The 22,160-nt window shown below is 37.1% G+C and overlaps 1 protein-coding gene across 3 annotated transcripts in view; it reads right to left on the reverse strand.

Annotated features, from left to right (window-relative positions):
• Positions 1-5,199: 5,199 nt before the first annotated feature.
• The window catches only part of LOC117293332 (amidophosphoribosyltransferase-like), a 31,284-nt gene continuing 14,323 nt past the window's right edge, over positions 5,200-22,160 (reverse strand). For 2 of the 3 annotated variants that reach the window (XM_033775604.1, XM_033775602.1), the window contains exons 2-8: positions 19,842-20,046; positions 19,014-19,281; positions 14,920-15,172; positions 10,771-11,001; positions 9,715-9,842; positions 8,652-8,873; positions 5,200-6,320 (exon numbers count right to left, since the gene is read on the reverse strand). In XM_033775604.1, the coding sequence (XP_033631495.1) occupies positions 6,054-6,320; positions 8,652-8,873; positions 9,715-9,842; positions 10,771-11,001; positions 14,920-15,172; positions 19,014-19,281; positions 19,842-20,005 (1,533 nt within the window). In that variant the 5' untranslated portion in view covers positions 20,006-20,046 and the 3' untranslated portion in view covers positions 5,200-6,053. Of the gene's footprint in view, positions 6,321-8,651; positions 8,874-9,714; positions 9,843-10,770; positions 11,002-14,919; positions 15,173-19,013; positions 19,282-19,841; positions 20,071-22,160 lie in introns of all 3 variants that reach the window. The other variant, XM_033775603.1, reaches the window with a different exon arrangement.

Genomic DNA, 22,160 nt, shown 5'->3' on the forward strand with positions numbered 1-22,160 from the left:
TGACAAACCTGTTGAAGATTGAGATCGATCAGCCGTTTGGGTCACGTGAAAAAGGGAAAATGGAATTGCACATTTTTCATGACATCGATTTAAAACAAATTGAATAAAATGCTCACTGAGCGATAAACTTCATCAAATATGACATTTCAGACAGAAATATTTAAAGGGATGTTTTCTACTGTCATCATTATCATTAGACCGTGCAAGTTTTATGTAAATCTGTGATTTTTAACAAGTTTTTGTTTTGACCAAGGCTGTAATGCTCAACTTCTCAAAAGTGCTTTAGTTTCTTTGCTACGCGCGCACCAAAAGGCATTTTTTCATACATAATGACCTGAAGGTGTCCTTTTTGAAAACCAAATAAAATCAAAACCTCAAGTTTGATGAAATAAATGAGTTAATTTTGTGGATCATGAAGGTTTAAAGGGTCTACATTTTCGATCAGGCTGATAAATTATTAATTAAAAAAAATATTTCGAGAGATTTTGGGGTGAAAACTTTTACGTTTTGTATTAAAATTTAGGTCCCAGAAAGTCTCTTTTTGTTATTTTATCAAATCCCTGCGGTAGATTTCAACACTTATGTCGAAAGGTTGTTTGATCCTTATCTATTATTTATTTTTTATGATGTTGTGGGAAACAGTCAGGTACAGCATGTCAGTCTCCGCTGTTAAGAAAGGTTTTTCTTTAAAGTTTGCAAACAGTTTAACAAGGTTCATAACTCTTTTCATTCAGAAAAACATCTCAATATAATCTTCCTTTATTTTAAGCTTTGTTGAATAAATATTTCACACCAAACAGAGCGGTTTTACTAACAGCTACTGAACACTCGAGTTTCTCGTGAATTCTCAAAGGGTCCAAAAGCGCCTTATCTGATCACATTTTTGCAAAGAAACTCAGCGCATCAGCTTCATTATTTGGAAGTTGTACACTGACTGTATAAAGACATTGTTTCTGTGTTCTTATTAAAGGTGGCATATAGAAAAGGTCATTTGCAACAATCTCTTTAAAGTTTCAGTGCGCATTTTATTATTTCTTTTGTCAAATATTACATTTTACAGTACTTAAACTGTGTTAAAAGGGAATTTTAAAATGTTTAATTGTGGCCAAAGAGTTTCAAATTATGGTCACACATACATACGTACATTTTCTCTCTGCCATTTATTTGTCTAACCATTTTTTTTGCGAATCCCTCCACAAACATTACAAAATGATATCAATGCAGGGCTCAATTACCATGATTACAGGATAAAGTTTAAAGTTCAAATATCTTCTCTTGTTGTGTGTTATACCGCTTGATACCTGCAATATCATACAGTACTTGTGTAAAACTGAAAACTACATAAAACAATAAATAATATATATTGAGCCAATGTGTACAAATGCGAAATAATAACTTATTACGAATTACATTTATTCACATTTATTTGAATGTTAAGATATTTGATGGGGTCTTCAATTTCATTTACATGGTTCAACTAAAGCAATTTCAGTGTTTTTAAATATTTTATTTTATTTAATGAATAAAAAAGTAAAGCAGTTCAAAGGAGGCGAAACCGTTAATCTTTGCAAGTAATCCATTGTGAACAACAATTAGCATTTTCAATCACGATATTAGTAGTTTCTTTCCAAACTGGGATGTTGATCTGTTCCCAAATAGCAAGTTGAATGTACATGTATAGCTCCTCATGACAACAACCCTTCAGCATGCCCTCATTTTATGATCAGTGAATGGCCAGCTAATTAGTGGTGGGATAGCCTTTTTAAAGGCAGTCGAATTACTCACTCCGAAAAAAGATGGCGCGCTGAAAAACCAACCCGTATACACTGTGCGTAAAATGTGTGTGACCACACGACACAAAGCCCCTCCCCCCCCCTGTACGCTATCCACATCCCAGCAGGCACAAGATGGTCATAGTAACGTTAAATCGACGTCCATGATGGTCGGCTCATGGTTCTATGTGAAAGTTTGTAGGATGTCTATTATCGACCATGATACAACGTAATTTTTCCGACCACAAACCGACGTCGACAGACGGTCAATAAATGAACGTCATTAAGACGTCGGCAAATTTCCCAAAACATGACGTCAAATCCCGACGTCGGATGACGGTCGGCTCATGGTTCTCTGTGAAAGTTTGTAGGTCGTCTGTTATCGACCATGATACAACGTAATTTTTCCGACCACAAACCGACGGCGGCATATTGTCAATTAATGACATATCGTTTACACGTCATTAGAATACCCCAAACTTGACGTTACATCAACATTTTATGTTTATTATTTATTAGTTAGTTTATTTATAATTATTACCATTATCAATTAATACAAAGCACACATACAATCCACTTGATCTCCCTTCGTCGACCTCTAGTCACCGCACCTATACTATTCAATGGTACAGCATGTGTATATATATATACCGATCGGTTTCAAGAAATTTGCATTCATGGATGTTATAGATTGTAATTAAAACTTTGTAGTTTTAATTAATATTTTGGAATTAAGCTGTCAAATTTAGTTCACACATTTAATTTATCACAAAATCTATTGATATTTAACACAAACAAAACAAAACACGTGTTTGTAGTATCTAATTACAGTAGTAGTATCTAATTAATTTGTTGTATAATTGTTGCAGTTTGTAACCACATCTGACCTCAAAATTTGCATAATATGCAAATGATGTTGTGACGGAAAATTGCCGTCACAAGCTGACCATAATATGACGAAATACTGATGTACATATTATGACGTCATAATGACGTCACAGGTTGACAAAAATATAATGACGCTGCTAACTGGTTATATAATACAAACAATATTATGACGTTTGTTTATGGTCGGCTTATGGCAATACAATTATGGTTACAAAGGGACATACAAAAGACGTCTATGCAACGTCTGCTCAATGAAGTTACTATATCTGGTTAAAATACAATCATTAATGCGACGTCTTTATGGTCAGACTGTTGTAATAAAACGATGGTTAGACTACGACAATAAAATTACGTATAAGCAACGTGTGGTCAATGACGTTACTCTAAGTTATAAATCTACCTAAAATGTAACGTTAATTTTCGGTTACATTTTAGTTATCATAGTCATGACCATCTTACGACGTCCATATGACATTATTAATTTACGTTTGATTCTTGTCGCCAATCTGACGTTGTATTTTAGTCACTTTTTGGTAATCTGACATTGCGACTCAAAATCAACCATAATATGACGTCAGAAAGATGTCGTGTGCTTGCATGGATGCATCGAACCCACCCAACCTTGTAGGGTCTGTGCTGAAGCCACTGACCTCATTAGTATAGTAAACACGAAAGAAGAGTTCCCACGGTCAACTCCTTACCATAAATGCAAGACGAGACCCCATTGGTCAGGGCAGAAGTCGTGTTTACATCACACCACCACCACGGTGATCAGCAAACATGATAGGGTCCAAAGGTCGTGGTAAGGGAAGTGCTTGATTGGACGTCAAAATGAATATCTCATTTGCTTCAAATCCTATATGTCTGATAGGTCTGACGAATACATATTCATGAGCTGCATACTAGCATATCCGAGAGCCACCCTCCCCCATTCCTTTTCCAATATTGAACATTTTTGTCCATGAAATACATTAAACCCGGAAGTTACAGAGTGCGGATGACTTGTGCACAGAACGGTAGCCGTTGAGCTACATGTATGTGACAGCGTATATACGGTTGGGTCGTGCGGTGTGAATACACACACTTTGCACAGTGTATACGGGTGGGTTTACAGCGGCGTCTTTTCGGAGTGAATATAGCGACTGCTTTGAGCAAGGCTAGTGGTGGGATTGCTTCATTGAAAACAAACATTAAATCAGAAAAACAATAGGCAAAGTATAACACAAAAAAAATCCAATAAAAAACGTAAAATGCACCTTAGACTCTTTATGTCTTATAAACAACGTTCCCAGACAAAAAACTAATTGTAACTAACTTTAAATCGAATTAAATCTACTGTAGTAAAGTTTTGTAGAAAATATATTCTTGAATACAATAACTACGTCCATTTCAGATCGGTTTAAGAAAAACACCCTTTACAAGTCGAGTGTTTGTACACCAATTTATGTTACTTTTGAAGCATACATTAATGGCACACCAAAAGCTGAATTTACACGAATTTACAAGAAGTGGTTCAGTACTTTGTTTCTTAATATTTAATGTTATTGAAACGAGAATTCATTTACAGCATGAGAAAACCCCCACAAAAACACGACACAGCACAACTCTATTCACCAAATCTTGCATTGATTGTAATCTTCCAGATCTTCTAAAACGGTCTTGAAGTACATCGTTGTGCTTTACCCATGCATCTATAGCACTGGATACTTGGTTATAATCCAACTAATATAACCTGTCATTTGCTTGATTACACTGGGACCATAATCTCTATTTATAGATGTTAAATTTGCATAAGGGATTAAGAATATTAATTTTTGTTGAGATCCATACACCGATGTATTAGCACTGTAAACTCAGTACTTTCCCCAAGTCCTGTGAAAAAATATCATATTATACTCTCAATTAATATTCTGGTACATACAATTAGTACACATGTACAATGTATAGGTTTAATGTTGGTGGGTTACTGCCAAGGACAACGTCGTGAACGTCAAGAACTAACTTGGCCTGCCGTTTTGTTGAGTCAATTTTTTGACTAAATAGAATGGCCGACTTTGTAGTTCACAAAGTAAAAGGAAAACCACACAATTTCGAGGCATGTTTGTGTGGATCATTATTTATATTCTACTTTTTAAACATCATTCTAACCATATCGATATTATTAAAAACAGTTTCAAACGCTCTAATGGACCAACTGGACCGATCCAAGGCAACGTGCCCTTTAAAGGCAGTGGACACTATTGGAAATTTCACAAATAATTATTAGCAAAAAAACCTTTCTTTGTGACAAGTAATGGGGAGAGGTTAATGGTATAAAACATTGTGAGAAACGGCTCCCTCTGAAGTGACGTAGTTTACGAGAAAGAATTAATTTTCCACGAATTTGATTTCGGTGACCTCAAGTTTAGAATTTGAGGTCTCGAAATCAACCATCTAAACGCACACAACTTCATGTGACAAGGGTTGTTTTTTTCTTTCATTATTATCTCGCAAGTTTGATGACCGATTGAGCTCAAATTTTCACAGGTTTGTTTTTCCATACATATGTTGAGATACACCAACTGTGAAGGCTAGTCTTTGACAATTACCAATAGTGTCCACTGTCTTTAATAAATGCATGAAAGATCATTTAAGTGTCCTTTTTTATGGATGACCCTCTGGTCCTTATGAATGCTGTAAGACCATCGGCCTAATGTGGCCATGCTCTTCATCATGCTCTATCTATAGCTTCAAAATAGGGAATCGTTGAACAAATAAACAAACAAGTAAAACAAAACAAATTTGGAAAAAAAATGTCAGCACATGGTCATCACCAGCTGATTTGCCCAAAAAATGCTAGTATTGAGGATATAATTTGATGATCAATAAAAGACTGCAACAAAATAATATTTTGGATTTTTGCCTATGCCAGTGCATTTTGTAACATAACTCTTGAATGCAAAAGAAGAAGTTTTTTTGTTCGTCTCTTCATTTCTCGTTCACAGTATTTCTATAGCTGAGAGAAATACCAGCAGCCGTTTCACAACACTTAATGCAACTGCGCAAGTCCACTTGTGCAATGTTTATGTCTTGCACCATAAACATTGTGCAAGTGGACTTGCGTAGTTGCGTAAAGTTTCGTCAAATCGGCTGCAGGACCATTTTCAGTTACATCATCGATTTACATCCTAACTACAGTTATCTTTTCTTGTGATCCATTTTACCATCAGTTTGACTGAAATGTAATAAATAAAAACACTTGGAAAATAACCCTGCAACATCTGGGAACACTAACAATGTTGTACCATTGTTCACTTATTGTTATATATACAATAGCTTGGTAATTTTTCTGACTTTAAATTTGTAGTTTATAAATCCTCCATCAGAGCAAATAAATGTTAATACTGGTAGAGTTCACCATGAAAGTTCCACAGGGTATTCTCCAGTTAGGCATGCTGTGCAGTGCTGTGACTTATCGGAGGATGTGTCTTTGTTTTGAATTCCCTTCATTACAGCTGTTTTCAAACCATCAACAGATAAATACACAACACTGTTAGCACCAAAGTAGCTGGCTAGGCGATGTAGCTCCACCCGGTTTGCAATCAGCTCTTCCTTGGTGGGGATATTAATTCCCATGTAGCATGGATGCTTGACTGGAGGAGACGCTACACGAATATGAACCTTAACAAATGTACACAAATATTTAATCAGTTACCAGTTCAAAAACAGTCTGTATACAGTTTTATCGTTTTCTTTTCTGATTACAAAATATATTACAAAGTTAAATCAATAAACATTTAGTAGCCAACTTTCCAATAATCGTTTGGGCATTTTTTTTTTAAATCACAAAAAATTCAATGATTTTTTTAAACCACTCCACACCAGGGTTTCAAAAAGGGTTTGTGCCCGGACAGGATCTTTTTTTTTCTTTCTTTTTTCAGAACAATTTGTTTTTAAAAATATCATTGTCACATTAAAACTCTGAAGACAAAGGTTGTCATAAAATACACTGGGATTTGTCCGCCTTCCAAAAAAATGTCAATTGCAAAACCTTGGTCGTTAGTCAGAGCCGTTAATTGGCCTATTTTTCTTACCTCCCATGGTACCAAATATAATGATAAACAAGGGTGGCAGCCTATTAATTTGTTGTTAACGTTTTTTATAGGGCAAAATGACACTTTTATCAGGGATTTATTTATAAGGGGCCAAAATCTACCCAACTAAGGTGTTTAAGGCACACAAGAGGGAATCCTCACACAGTAAAGGAATATTAGACAGAACAATTTAAGCCACATTAAATAAGGTGGTTTCCAAACTAAACTTGAAAGTATTAACTCTAGAAATATTGGGGATTTGAAGATGTACATGTAAGTCATTCCTGAGTGTGGGTCCAGTATGCGAAAATGACTATTGCAACATGATTTCCTGCTCTTAGGAACATGTACAGGCCTACTAACAGACAAGTATAAGAAGATCAAAGAGATCGTATAGGAGTATATGTTTTTACAAAAGAAATATCTAGGAGCAGAACCATGTATGCAATGGAAGAAAGCAAAAGCAATACGAGATTCACCTGGTAGCCAGTGAAGTGACCTCAGTACTGGTGTAATGTTGGGATAAAACAATATCCCACAGAAAATGGGGAGATTCGAGCTATTGTTTACAATTCAATTACTAACAAGCATCAAATTCAGCTATCCTTACCATGTATGGCAAAGAGGTAACTAGTGTACGTCTATCCCCGAGGGACTTTGAGTGACCAGACGGACCTATTTCCCGAGGCTGAGGGAAATAGGTCCCTCTTCTGGTCACTCACAGGCCCAAGGGGGAATAGGCGTGCACTAGTTACCAAATTTTGCCAGTTCATACGTGTTTTATAACACACCTCGGTCTTAAATGTGAAGGAAGAAAAGAAACCTAAAAAAGAAAGAATTTTTTTTAGTTGCTGTTCATGGTTCACGTCAAGAGAGGGCGCTGTAACCAGTCAAAAATTAAAAGACTTCGGGCACTAGGTCCCACACACTAGGTCCCACAAATCATGCACGCTTGATCACTAGGCTACAACCAGATTACAGAACAAGCAAGAGGTGAGTTATAATAAGGGAACAAAAGAGTACAGTTACTTGGTCTTGATTTGTTTTACAGATTTTCACATTTTATTACACTTTTAACAAAAGGGCATTTATGAATGGTAATAAAAGAGTTGTGATTCGGTCTTAAACCTCCATTCATAAATATACCTGACAGTTTCGCTATTCCTATTGGTGGAGAGCGCCTCACGTGGGGGTGTTTAAACCTTTGATAATGACCAGTGTTTATAACCGGATGTGAGCGGATACTCCGCGCTAGTCTTGATGCAAGACGTTTCTTGTTACGGGCGATGCAGGCTTCTTGGTGAGATAACCGCGTGTGTGTGAAAGGAAAACCAGAATGTGTTGTACCAAGACTATACGCGCATGCGCACGAATGGAACCGAAAACTGTCGGAAATCGGGATGCAACACACGGACTTCGTCATGTAACATGTACATACCATGAAGGTAGAAACATACAGAGCTCAAGCACATTGGAAACGAATAAGTTTTACATAGTTTTTTACTTTATTACGCCTTTTAACCAAAAAGGTATTTATGAATGGGAATAAAAGGGTAGCTACTTCCTATTGGTCGAGAGCAACGGCTGAAACAGTTGTGCCACATCACCCAATACGCGCGACACGCACAGCAATCTCCTTATAAGGAGTTGTTTACCCGAGGGCCTTACCAACTCATAGCTGGAGGGGTGTTATGTTGAAAGAAATCATTGAACAACTTTTGCATTTATTTTATTTATTTTATGTTTCTTGACCGAAAAGGTATTTATGAATGGGAATCAAAGTGTGTTGAATCGGTTTCCAACTAGTGGTTTAAACCCGCCGAAGCCTGGTTCTTGATAATTTACCTCGACCTTGATTCCTTTATTATTAACTAGAGAATTACCTTCATTAGTTATATTGATCTGTATTAGCCCTTACCTCTTTAGCTCCTGCTTGTTTAAGCAGCTTGATGATTGGAGCAATTGTATTGCCCCTAACTATTGAGTCATCAATCAGTATGATACGCTTCCCTTTGAAGTTTTCAGTTAGAGCACCAAACTTCTTAGCAACACCCAGTTGTCTCAAGCGAGTACTTGGCTGAATGAAAGTCCGCCCAACATAACGATTCTTGGTCAATACCTCAGTATAGGGAATACCAGACTGCAAAAAAAGAAAAACTTGAGACTGAATTATGGTGAGCGTTGTTTCTTGTGCAATAATATTTGTATTTGCCTTTTGTAACAATTTGATATAGGTGGTGCTTTTTGAACTTGTGCAAGCAATGTTATTTCTTCTTTTTGCAGAGTAAACAAAGTTTTCTATGTTATCCTAACCCTAACCCTAACCCTGCGCATGGTTACATTGTTTCCAATGCCACATTATCCCAACATATTTTGTCAAATTCTGTTAAACACAAATTTTGTATGGATTAAATAATTTTAACTCTGTAACTAGCATGAATGAATGAATTCTAACAAAGTTCTTTTTGACCATCAAAATGTAACACACCTCGCTCGATGCAAGACGCTTAAAAACAGTGAATTTCTAGCTTGGAAATCAAAAACATCACAAACATAACTTTAGTAAAACTGTGGTACAATGTATATACATTTTAGTCATGTTTACGATCCACTAATCACAACCACAACCACCTCAAGCGCAAACAAAACTAAACAACTTCCATCAACTGCCTGGCATCAGTAACTTTGAAAAAGCTGGACATTGATCCACAAGTTTGTCAGTAGTAAAACAGAAGTGTTTTCTGATCCTCTCCTTTTTAAGAAACCTACCATCCTTAAAGAAACACGTTGCCTTGGGTCGGACGAGTTGGTCTATAAAAAGCGTTAGTAACCGTTTGTTATAAAATGCATATGGTTGAAAAGATGTTTTTAAAAAATAATACAATGATCCACGAGGTAAAAGGAAAACCGTGCAATTTCGTGTTCTTTTAATGTGTGCATACATGTAGTATGATATGTAGTGTTAACAGCTTGAGACTTACTGCTTGTGAATAGCCCAAAGCAGCTGGTGTAGCTGACTCTGGTACTGTGCTTACTATATCAGCTTCAACTGGAGCTTCTATGGCTAGTCTCTCGCCACAACGCCGCCGTACAGAATACACCATTTGACCTGCAACAATCCAAAACAGATTATCATCCATTATTAACTCCATCACTACCTTTGACTTTCCAGTAACATAACAATTGTAATGCTTTATCAAAACAAGTTGGAATTTTATTTACATATTGAATTTGGTTTTTGTCGTGCCCTTTTTTTATCCAAGCCCAAGATTTTATTATTGACACAAACATTTGTTTTCGGCTGACTACTTACGGCCGACAATATTAATCCAGGGAACTCTATAGCAGTCATGGTATTCAACGTTACAAGCGCAATAGAGATTTCACTCCCGAGATTTCATCGCACACGCTAGCGCTAACCTGCATTGCATATAATCCACACGCTCGTTTATCTGACATCCCGATTTCATAAGGAACCAGTCTAATACAATCCATTGATCAACTCCTTTCACATGTATACTTGGAAGCAGCCATGCTTTTCCATGCACTGCATGTAAGATTGCTTGGTTTATTTACATTGTATACCCTCCATGAGTCATGTGACACTGGCTGCTGACTGTCATATTGTCTTATTTATTAGGGCTGAGATTTGCATGTCTTTGCTTTTCATCATGGTTCATTGTTTAAAAAGTTCTGTGGACAATTTACTTACATGCCCAGACTGTGTATTATGGAAAATTCCGGGGGGCAGATTACAGAAAAACCCTACTAATTGAGATTAGCCAGAGTATAATTTTACCTAACTCTCAACTAATTTACATAATGTGTTTACTTGATTTTACTAAATTGAAGCTTTGTGCTGGTAAGTATTATGATATATCAGCTAAATTAGTAACTTGTTTAATGGATTGCATGGAAATTTGTGCACATAAATTTTTTAACTGTACTGTCATTTTAAACCACAACAGTACTTCAAATCGTACCTTTAGAGATTAATTTCTGAATACTGTCCAAACAAAACAAAACATTTGAAATACCTTCCAGTATACTGTCAGGTCTGGCAAAGTACACATATTCAAATATGCAGAAAGCTGGCGGTTGCTGTTTCTTTCTGGGTACAGTAGCCAGAGTTTTAATTCCTTGTTTAGTTATCTGGATGATTTCTCCTGGTTGAACCTCGCGGTAGTACTGAGCTCCCATTGCTTGGAAACTACAAGACTCTGACGACACAATCCAACCTTCAACATTATTCTCCTGGTCCTTTGAATCTAAAGAAAAAAACAATCACAAAAATAAATGTACAATGTATACAGTAAACCATTTCAAAAAATATAAAGTCCCGATCCAACCGCAAGATTTATCCAAAACTGACCAGGTTTCTTTGAAAATCCCATCAAATGACCTTTGGGAATGAGGAAGTCACCTCATGTGCATTATGGCTGCTTATTGGCTAACTAGAATGAAATGGGCAGGATCTGATTAAATATGCACACATTTAAGTGCAGTAGACACTTATTTTTACAAAGACAATTTAAATGTGTGTGTAACTAATAGGCCCAGATTTTCACATCATGGGTAGAAGTACAGTACACCCACGTAAGTATACCTCGATTGAATTTTTGTGTTTTAAACTCACTCTACGTCCGTGAAATGTTGGAATTTTAGACATCCAAAAATTAGTCGCGATATTATCAAATAGTGCAATATTTTTTTGCTGATGTATTGTGGGTTAATACTAGTAATATCGCCCGAGTACAAAGTCCTAGTAGGATTTTCCTCTGTCTTTTTGTAATCCATAATTAAAAATCTTACCTGAAAAAAACTACTATATTACAGTACCTTGATTAACAAAATGAAACGGACAAGATCACAGCATGAAATATTATACTGGCTTGTTTGTGATGCAACAATGTATTGTTAAATGACCTTGTTTCCGCTGCAATTAACATAAAATAAAGATCATATGAATTATTCGTAAAAACTGATGGCTACCAGGGATGAGATTCTGAAAAAAATTTAAAAGTCTGAAATTTCATCACTGGGGGTGAGTTCCCTAAACTTTTTTTTTTCAATCGCCCGCTGGGCAAGTCAACCAAAATTCTCGATTGCCTGCAGGTTTTTCACTAGCCCGCATGTATTTATACAAACAAAATTTCGAAACGAAAAAAAACCAAAAAAACCATAAAACAGGGTTGAAGCCCTTAAAATTGCGTTTTTTGAGGATTTTATCTCTTAATTAATACCTTAAATTATCCCTTTTCCATCAACAACAACTTTAATGACTTCGTGGTTAGGTTGATTTGAAGGTTTTTTTTTAACTCCGCTTGCAACAAAATCTTCATGAATCATCGATCAGCCAACAACGCACATCGAGAAATAATTCAATGAACTTTGCCCCCGCAATGCCCTCTGTTGGCAAAAGTTGTCCATGCTATTAGAACTCCTCCAAGGCTGTACATTGTGCACAGTCTACAGGCATAATGCACAACGTGCGGCAATTCTTTACTCCGTTCATGAATGTGTACTGCATTGAAGTCTAGTCAAGAAGGTCATGAATATGGAATTATCATCAGCCATCAACGGCCAATCACAGCGTGGTGAATGTTGGTCAGAATGGACTTTGGACGACGGTGTGTTATGTGTAGATACTCTGCACCATGTGGTTTGTGCATCGTGTTTTCAATGATTGTACGACAACGTGTACGACAACAGATATTTGACTCGCCCGGCCGGCAGGCTAGTGAGAAAGGGTTTTGAATTGCCCGACGCTATTTTCACTGGCATTTGGCAACTGGGCGACCGCTAATTTCGAACCCACACACGTAAAGCTTAAAACAGTTTTATTTCATTTCAAAATTTTCAAAACTTATAATACTTTTTGTCAATTTAAATGTTGGAAAGTGAACTTTAGGTTCAGAACTCAATTTGCCAAAGTCAGAGATTTAAAAACAGTCGGAACTGAAAAAAAAGACGGTATTTCAAAGTCGGAAAGTCGGAATTCCGCCAAAAGGCAAAAGAATCCCATCCCTGAGCTACATAGTTCATTCAAAACAAAGATAATGAGAATTGTCCAGAAATAAGTGATACCCAGATTGCAACTTGGTGACATTTAACACAAATTTGTATACTAGGGATAGAAAGCACCAATAGATACTGTTCAGGTCCTCTTTGTGTGCAATCATAATGCAGCTACATGTAACATACAAGGGTGTGGCTTCAACTGCACCATCTTGATTTGATAGGATGTTATATTTGCATTTTTTTTTATTTAACATCTACATGTATTAGGTATGTTGTTGCGGAACCCGCTGCCAAAGACATAGGATTCGAAACTGCCTCTAGAACTGACTCGGGAAAGTACTAGTGCTGGGCGAATAGTGAAATTTTGATATTCGGATACATCATACCGCTGGCCAACTATCTGAAATTAACCGGATATTCGAATAGTTTTTTTCACCGCTAGAGGGCGCTATTAAAAAAAATGGGCGGATTGATATTAGTTTTAGACAGTGTCACTCGGTTCATTCATAAAAATCTAATTTAAAGATGGCGGATCTAATTAAGATGGCGATTTGCTTTTTCTTTTGATCGTGATTGACTCTACGTGAAGGAAAACTTTCGTAATCTTTGAACAAATTACGTCAGAAATGTCACTGTTTTAACTCTTCACGGAGGTGAGCATAGTTAAATACTTAATTTATGCTGTTTTATGCTGTCTTAATAGAAGTTTCATAAGGATTCAGACAAAACATTCCTATCAGTTGTCGCCCGACGTCCGCGGATATAGGGATATTAAAAGAATATCCGGTTACTTGGTTGTAATTACAGAACTATCCGGTTTATAAATAGGTATTCGCGCCCTATGCGGATATCCGGTTAAGAAAAAAAAGGCATTCGCGGTTACGGATAGGAAAACCTATTCACCATTAACCGGATATTCAAATAATTCGCCCAGGCCTACTGAGTATACAGTGCCAACACAAAGTACTGGGTATACAGTGCCAACACAAAGTACTGAGTATACAGTGCCAACACAAAGTACTGAGTATACAGTGCCAACACAAAGTACTGAGTATACAGTGCCAACACAAAGTACTGAGTATACAGTGCCAACACAAAGTACTGAGTATACAGTGCCAACACAAAGTACTGAGTATACAGTGCCAACACAAAGTACTGAGTATACAGTGCCAACACAAAGTACTGAGTATACAGTGCCAACACAAAGTACTGAGTATACAGTGCCAACACAAAGTACTGAGTATACAGTGCCAACACAAAGTACTGAGTATACAGTGCCAACACAAAGTACTGAGTATACAGTGCCAACACAAAGTACTGAGTATACAGTGCCTACACAAAGTACTGAGTGTACAGTGCCAACACAAAGTACTGAGTATACAGTGCCAACACAAAGTACTGAGTATACAGTGCCAACACAAAGTACTGAGTATACAGTGCCAACACAAAGTACTGAGTATACAGTGCCAACACAAAGTACTGAGTATACAGTGCCAACACAAAGTACTGAGTATACAGTGCCAACACAAAGTACTGAGTATACAGTGCCAACACAAAGTACTGAGTATACAGTGCCAACACAAAGTACTGAGTATACAGTGCCAACACAAAGTACTGAGTATACAGTGCCAACACAAAGTACTGAGTATACAGTGCCAACACAAAGTACTGAGTATACAGTGCCAACACAAAGTACTGAGTATACAGTGCCAACACAAAGTACTGAGTATACAGTGCCAACACAAAGTACTGAGTATACAGTGCCTACACAAAGTACTGAGTGTACAGTGCCAACACAAAGTACTGAGTATACAGTGCCAACACAAAGTACTGAGTATACAGTGCCAACACAAAGTACTGAGTATACAGTGCCAACACAAAGTACTGAGTATACAGTGCCAACACAAAGTACTGAGTATACAGTGCCAACACAAAGCTTGATTTGCCCATTGGTGTACTGCCACTTACATGTGTTACACCAGAAATTAAGGTGTAGATAATTCTTTCTTTTTATGCAAGCACTTGTTGCCATACATAAAGCATTAGAAAGGAATTATATAGCATATTTAGCAACTGATTCCAACATTTGCAAAACTGCCCAAGCCTAGTAACAGAGATTTTTTAAAACAAAAATGCTGGATTAAATAAAGAGAATGATGACATACCTGCATTATAACCAACACCCATCAATCTACCTATACATAGAGGTCTATTCCCATACGGATCTCTGACTGCATACACACTCTCACCATACATTATGAGCAATGAATATGACAAGAGAGTTTCTTTGATAAGCTGCTGAATTCTACCCAGCCAGTCTGGTCCATCTGTCTCTTCATTTGGAGGCGGTCTGGCAAGTAGTTGTGTAATAACCTCAGAATCAGAGCTTGTAGAAAGACCAACACCATGACGCAGAATCTGAAAATAACATACCAACAAAATATTGTGATTTTTAATTTAAAACCCTTTTAGTCTCTGTACTGCTTAAAGGGAAGGTACACGTTAAGGAATTGTCAAAGACCAGTCTTCTCACTTGGTGTATCCCATCATAAGCATAAAATTACACGCCTGTAAAAATTTGGGCTCAAGTGGCAAGAAAATGATGAAAGAAAAAACACCCTTGTTAGATGAATTTGTGTGCTTTCAGATAGAAATAAAAAAAGACTTCTAGCTACAAGTCTTTTATTATTTTAGTGAGAAATTACCTCTTATTCAAAAACTATATTACTTAAGAGGGAGTCGTTTCCCACAATGTTTTATACTATCAACAGCTGCCCAATGCTTGTTACCAAGTCAGTTTTTAAGTTAATATTTGTTTTGAGTAACTACCAAACGTGTACCTTCCCTTTAAAACTGCCCAGCCATTTACTAACCAGGCACTTCATGGAAAGCACACTACGTTTAAACTATGGACTATGACAGTATGTACAATGCGTTTTTGTTATAATGATTAACGTAAACAGCAATGGTGACATTGCTTACTACGCTGTTTTTGTTATAATGATTAACGTAAACAGCAATGGTGACATTGCTTACTACGCTGTTTTTGTTATAATGATTAACGTAAACAGCAATGGTGACATTGCTTACTACGCTGTTTTTGTTATAATGATTAACGTAAACAGCAATGGTGACATTGCTTACTAAGCTGTTTTTGTTATAATGATTAACGTAAACAGCAATGGTGACATTGCTTACTACGCTGTTTTTGTTATAATGATTAACGTAAACAGCAATGGTGGCATTGCTTACTACGCTGTTTTTGTTATTATTATTATTATTATTATTATTTTATTCGCCATAACAGTACAAAACAAAATACATTGACAACATTATACCCCAAGATGGGCAAGGGACAACAAAAGCAAATACATACTATGATCCGTAGATCTGTTGCCCCACATCTGGGGTACACAATAAAATTAATCTAGATTTAACATAATATAGTACACAAAGCAATAATAAAAGCAGAAAATTAAAAATCAATAGAAAATGCTAAATATATATTAAGAATAAAAAATAAATTAAATTAAAAATAAATAAATAAGTTAAAATAACAGATGGGGTAAGGATAAACAATAAAGGGAAATAAATGAATAAATAAAACCTAAACTTGTAGATAAATTAAAACGACTTAAAATATTGCACAAGTGATTAACGTAAACAGCAATGGTGGCATTGCTTACTACGCTGTTTTTGTTATAATGATTAATGTAAACAGCAATGGTGACATTGCTTACTACGCTGTTTTTGTTATAATGATTAACGTAAACAGCAATGGTGACATTGCTTACTACGCTGTTTTTGTTATAATGATTAACGTAAACAGCAGTGGTGACATTGCTTACTACGCTGTTTTTGTTATAATGATTAACGTAAACAGCAATGGTGACATTGCTTACTACGCTGTTTTTGTTATAATGATTAACGTAAACAGCAATGGTGACATTGCTTACTACGTTGTTTTTCCCCACATACTATTGAAAGAAATGTAATGTATGTTAATAATAAAAACATTATAAGAAACATTCAGTAAATTTTTGATTTATTTTGATCACTTCTAGACATTGCATTAATCCAGTGACATTTCCCACTGTCTTGTGAGTAAGCAACTTTTTAGATTTGTAGGATGTTTGGGAGACTTCTCAGTTCTGAAAAGAACTGTCTTGCTTTTTAACTACTACCCGGGGGGAAGGTATACATGTAGAAAGCTGACTGGCACTGCCACTTTAGCTTGTAGGGTTAATTAACTGCATTACCGCAATGTCAATTCTTGAATTGGTCTCAATGTTTTGACCACATGTAGCTTGCTCTAGTCATCGACAGGAGACTTTCTGCCAAAATGTGCTCTAGTCATAGTCAGGAGACATAATTACCGTAATTTTCGGATTATCAACTGCCCGGTGTATAAACCTCACTTCCCAAAAATATAGAAAAAAATATTTAGTTGTCAGCGCATAAATCGCCCAGGATATAAACCGCAGTCACGAGCGCACAAAGAGAGGGGCCATGCGTAAGTGGGGACCTACTACATGTAATTGCCGTCAACTCGCCGTCAACTCCTCTAATATACATTTAAAATCCTCAAAAGAGGCATAGAACTGTTAAGTACTCTAGCTAAAGGAGAATTTTCATATTTTTTAGGTTACATTTCGGTTAAAAAATTGAGTTTCTTTTTATTAAAAAATATCTTGAAGCAGCAAAACTGTCCCCGTCATCTTGCTTTTTCACAGAGGAAATTTACCAATAAAAACATACACCAATCTGTACATGGCAGAAGGTACCCAGAAGTAAGCAATTTGGCAATGACACTTAGCATGTGTTTTTTCTCTGTGTGAAAGGGCAACCCGACTATATTTCTTTTGCAGCTATCCTCGTACTCACGATCTTGCCTTGCGCTCGACCCCACTACATGTATATGGTGACACTGTTCCGAGGATGACAATTTTTTCCAATTTGCTATTATGCAAAGTCGCTGGACTAACATCATTTTGACGTTCAAAGTGTTCATAAAAATGGACAAAAAACGATATTGTCGATTAGATGTATTAATTATGGAGTAGAAATAGGACCCATTCATGACCCATTCATTTGGGAATAAAATCAAGGCAAGGCCTTGTAATGGTAAAAAAGGTTGCTGGAGTCGTTCATAATCATTTCTTTTTAAAGAATTTTCAAAGTGAGTTTGGTGCGACGGTGTATGATATTTCCTGTCTGTTTTGTATTTTTTTTCTAGAAAATTTTACCAAACGATGTTTCTTTTAAAAAATGTACGCTGTTTCTTTCTTCTTCAATATTAATTGTCAGCATATGAGCCACTCGGCGCATAAACCGTAGGAACTTTAAAAAAGGGCCAAAAATCAACGTATAAACCGCGGTCTATAATAAAATAATCCGAAAAATTACGGTAAATCGTGCGTCAGTGCAATGTTAATTGAACAAAAAGAGTATTACATTCAAGGATTTTTACAAAAACAAAAAGGTGCCCAGACAGTTTTTACTGGCTGTACATGTAAATATTTAATTGTTTCCATAGTCTGAATCTCACTTGGGGAAAACAACTAATTACAAATGTATTTTGGTGGAGACATGGCAGATGTTCAACGTTTCATCGTGCACTACATCGTGCACTACATGTACAAGCTGCCACCCTCACCACACTGCTGATTTTAGGCATGCAACTCTGCAGCAGACAACAAACAATAATAATTTTCCTATTGATTGCGTGAACTGAAGCTGGTCCCCCTCCGCATCCCCTTATACAACAAGCAATCAAGACAGGGCCTGGTGATCCCCGTAGCGTTCTATTTTCCCTCGGCTTCACCTCGGGAAAATAGAACGCTCCGGGAATCACCTCGGGAGTCATAGTTTTAACCATAGCACTCGAAGCAATCAATATTTGTATACTATATATGTAGTCTATTGTACATCCATGGTACATAGTACAAGGTTTGCATTAGCACTGGCAGTTTGTCAACCTAGTGTGTGCTGCACAGTATCAACCATTTAAATAGCACGCATAGCAAGCAGCCGCCCTTCCCACTTAATCCAAATACCGCAGGCAACCGCCCTCAAAGTTTGTTTTTCGAGTTCTAAATATGCGATTAGAATGGGATAGTGTGCACAAACTCATGCTGTTTGCAGACTTTGTCACTCCTTGAACACCCAATATGCTGGTGAAACTGTAGACTTTCTGCTGAAAAATATATAGTAAACAAGGACTCTCTGTACAGCAAATCTCAAAAAAAAGTGTACTTACATTTTCCCTTAGTTTATTTGCATTCACTAGTTCTCCGTTGTGTGCTACAGCAATCCAACCATGTAATGTTTCAACATTAAATGGTTGGCAGTTAATAAGATCGGATGTTCCTGCTGTAGAATAGCGTGTGTGGCCAATGCCTAGATTACCATGGAGCTTGTTAAGGTTGTCTTCATTAAAGATTTGACTAACTAAACCCATGCCTTTGTGTTTACGGAATGATGAAGTACCACCATGACTTGTCACAATACCAGCACTTTCCTGGCCCCTGTAAGAATACGATCAAAAAGCATATTGTCAACTACATGTTAATTGAAAATGATGTAAAAGATGTTTGATATACAGTCCACTTCCGTTAAAATAACAAGCTCAATGTTACAAGGTTCCGGTTAATACAAGGTTTTTTGTCGGTCCTGAACTGCCGCGTGCGTGTTTTAATGCATTAAAATATGGATTATACGAGCTTGGTAGTAGCAAGAACACGGTTATAATGAGGTAATTTGGGTGGCCTGTTACGAGAAAAACGTTGTTTAAAACCCTTTTTATAACACGACAATACAAAAACCAAGGTTGGATTTCCATTAACTCAAGGTAGTTGATGGTATTCTTTGCCATCACTATCAGCCTTCTTTACATGTAGCTACTAAAGCGGGTCAATCAAGTAATCATTCCCACCTCCCTACAACCCACAGTCCTTGCGTATATACGGTCACCCCTCTTGCAAAGTGTCCTCATGGTAATTAAACAATCTCTGGAACACAGCTACTCTAGAAGTGAATTTCACTCATTGCCAAGGACTGCTTACAGGATTTTACAACAAAACCTTACCTATGCTGCAAACCGATCAGTCCTAAAGATATAATGTGAGCTACATCAAGCTGTGCAGGCCAAGTTCCTGTAGCAACACATCCAAAAACTCCACATGCCTCTCTGAGTCCTACATCTTCTGATGTTTGTAGTTCAGATGTCTGCTGATTACTACTATTGGCCATGTTTTCACAAGAAATACAGCCAGCTCAGTCATTCAATCTCTCTGCAAATGCATTTGACACAAACACTGTTTCAGAAAAAAGAGAAGAGGCTGAAAAGTACAACAGTGTGAACGTTTTTTAAGGGTTCAGAAACTATCCTTGTGTGTGACTAATCGTGAAATAGTTGAATGTACAATGAGTAAAATAAATAAGATATTAAGTACCGGACACTGTTGGTAATTACTCAATCTAATTGCTAGGGTAAAAACTTACTTGAAGTACAGTGTTTTTGAGACAGAAGTAATTTCTAAATAAAATGTTTGAATTGAATTTGAGACGTCAGCTGAGGTCTCAAATTTAAGGCATGTGAAATCACACCACTTGGTGCTTTTATTATCAACAACCAGTTGTACTGGTTCGTGATTTGAGGTTCGATTGTATAAAAAACTTCTTTTGCAAAAAAAAAATGTTTTTTTATTCTACGATCTGAGACGCACAATTGGGGGAAAAAAATGCAATGAGAGCGATGTGATTATGAGTACCAGGTTATTATTTACCGCTGTTACCAAAGCTCGTAATCTTGGTGTGATATTCGACTCATGAAACAATATACATGTACATCGAAGCATAACAAGAACAATTGCTCATTTTTCCTCAGCGAATTTGCAAGGCTGTTAGAGACAATTTCCATCATCCAATGTCCTGTTTTATTTGCTGGAGACTTTAATGTTCACATGGATAGTGGCACTGACTGTGATGCTTTACACATGGTTGATCTACTACATGTAGGATCAGCAGGGTTTCTTCAGCATGTGACTGGATCAACAAACAACAACACACCCTTGATCCCATCATTTCTCGAGATACTGAAAATTTACTGTCAAAGACAGCAGTACTCCATGGTCTTCCATCCGATCACTTCGCAGTCAAAGGTGAATTTAATATGACACGACCCAATGCAATCAAGTCCACCATCCGTCTTCGGCAGTTAAAGAACCCTGATGTTAATGCGCTCCGGTATGATGTTGTCAACTCACCGTTGATCCTGACTCCAGCTGATGAGCTTACCGCACTTGCTGATCAATATCATAGTGTGAAACATGCTCCCGAGAGTACCTGTACAATAACTCTTTGCCCTCATACTCATTGGTATGATGAAACGCTCCGGAAAGCAAAGAGGGAAAAACGCTCATGTGAAAGAAAGTGGAAATCATCGGTTTGGAAACTCCTACATACATGTAGGCAGATTTTTCACGAGAGTTGCTCTGACTACAAGAAACTACTTCAAAGAACCAAGACAAGATATCACAGATCCATCATAACTAACTGTGGCCAGAACCAACTGTTCAGTGTCATTGATAAACTGTCTGTCACTAAAACTCCATCATTATTGCCATCAGGGACTTCGTCTGCTGAAGAGCTTGCAAACGGGTTTGTCAACTTCTTTGTTTAAAATATTCATAAACTAAGAACAGCTCTAGATGTTGCCTCCACGACTGCTCCATTCGTCAGTGTGTTAACCAGATGTAACTCATCCCTTGTTCAATTTCAGGAGGTTTCTGAGGATGAAGTTCGCGTTTTTGTGACAAAGTCGTCCAACAAAACCTGCGACCTAGATCCTTTGCCAGCGCCGCTTCTGATGTACTTACACATGTACTTGATGACCTTCTGCCTATACATGCAATCACTAAGATCATTAACATGTCTCTATCTTCTGCCCAATTTCTGGATGCCTACAGGTTGGCCTGTGTGAAACCACTCATCAAGAAACCATCTCTAGACTATGAGGATATGAACAACTATCGTCCTATATCGAATCTCCGGTTTGATTCAAAACTTGTTGAGCGTGTTGCCATGAGCCAACTCCAAACCTACCTGAAAGAGAACGTTGGGCTTTGAGAAAACAACCAATCTGCCTACCGCAGTACAGAGACTGCTCTTCTTCGCGTTTGCAATGGTCTTCTTCAGACTTGAGACAACCCTGGGTGATGTGGCAATACTTGTTCTTCTAGACTTTTCTGTCGCATTCCACACGATAGATCACCAACTGTTGATTGCTCACCTGGAGGAGAGATATGGTATAACTGACAAAGTGCTAAGTTGGTTTTCATCCTATCTTGAGAATCGCACCCTATCTGAATTGCTTCCTCTTAACTATGGTGTTCCACTCTTTATA

The sequence above is a fragment of the Asterias rubens genome, chromosome 8 (genome assembly GCF_902459465.1).
Source record: "Asterias rubens chromosome 8, eAstRub1.3, whole genome shotgun sequence".
NCBI classification, from domain to species: domain Eukaryota; kingdom Metazoa; phylum Echinodermata; class Asteroidea; order Forcipulatida; family Asteriidae; genus Asterias; species Asterias rubens.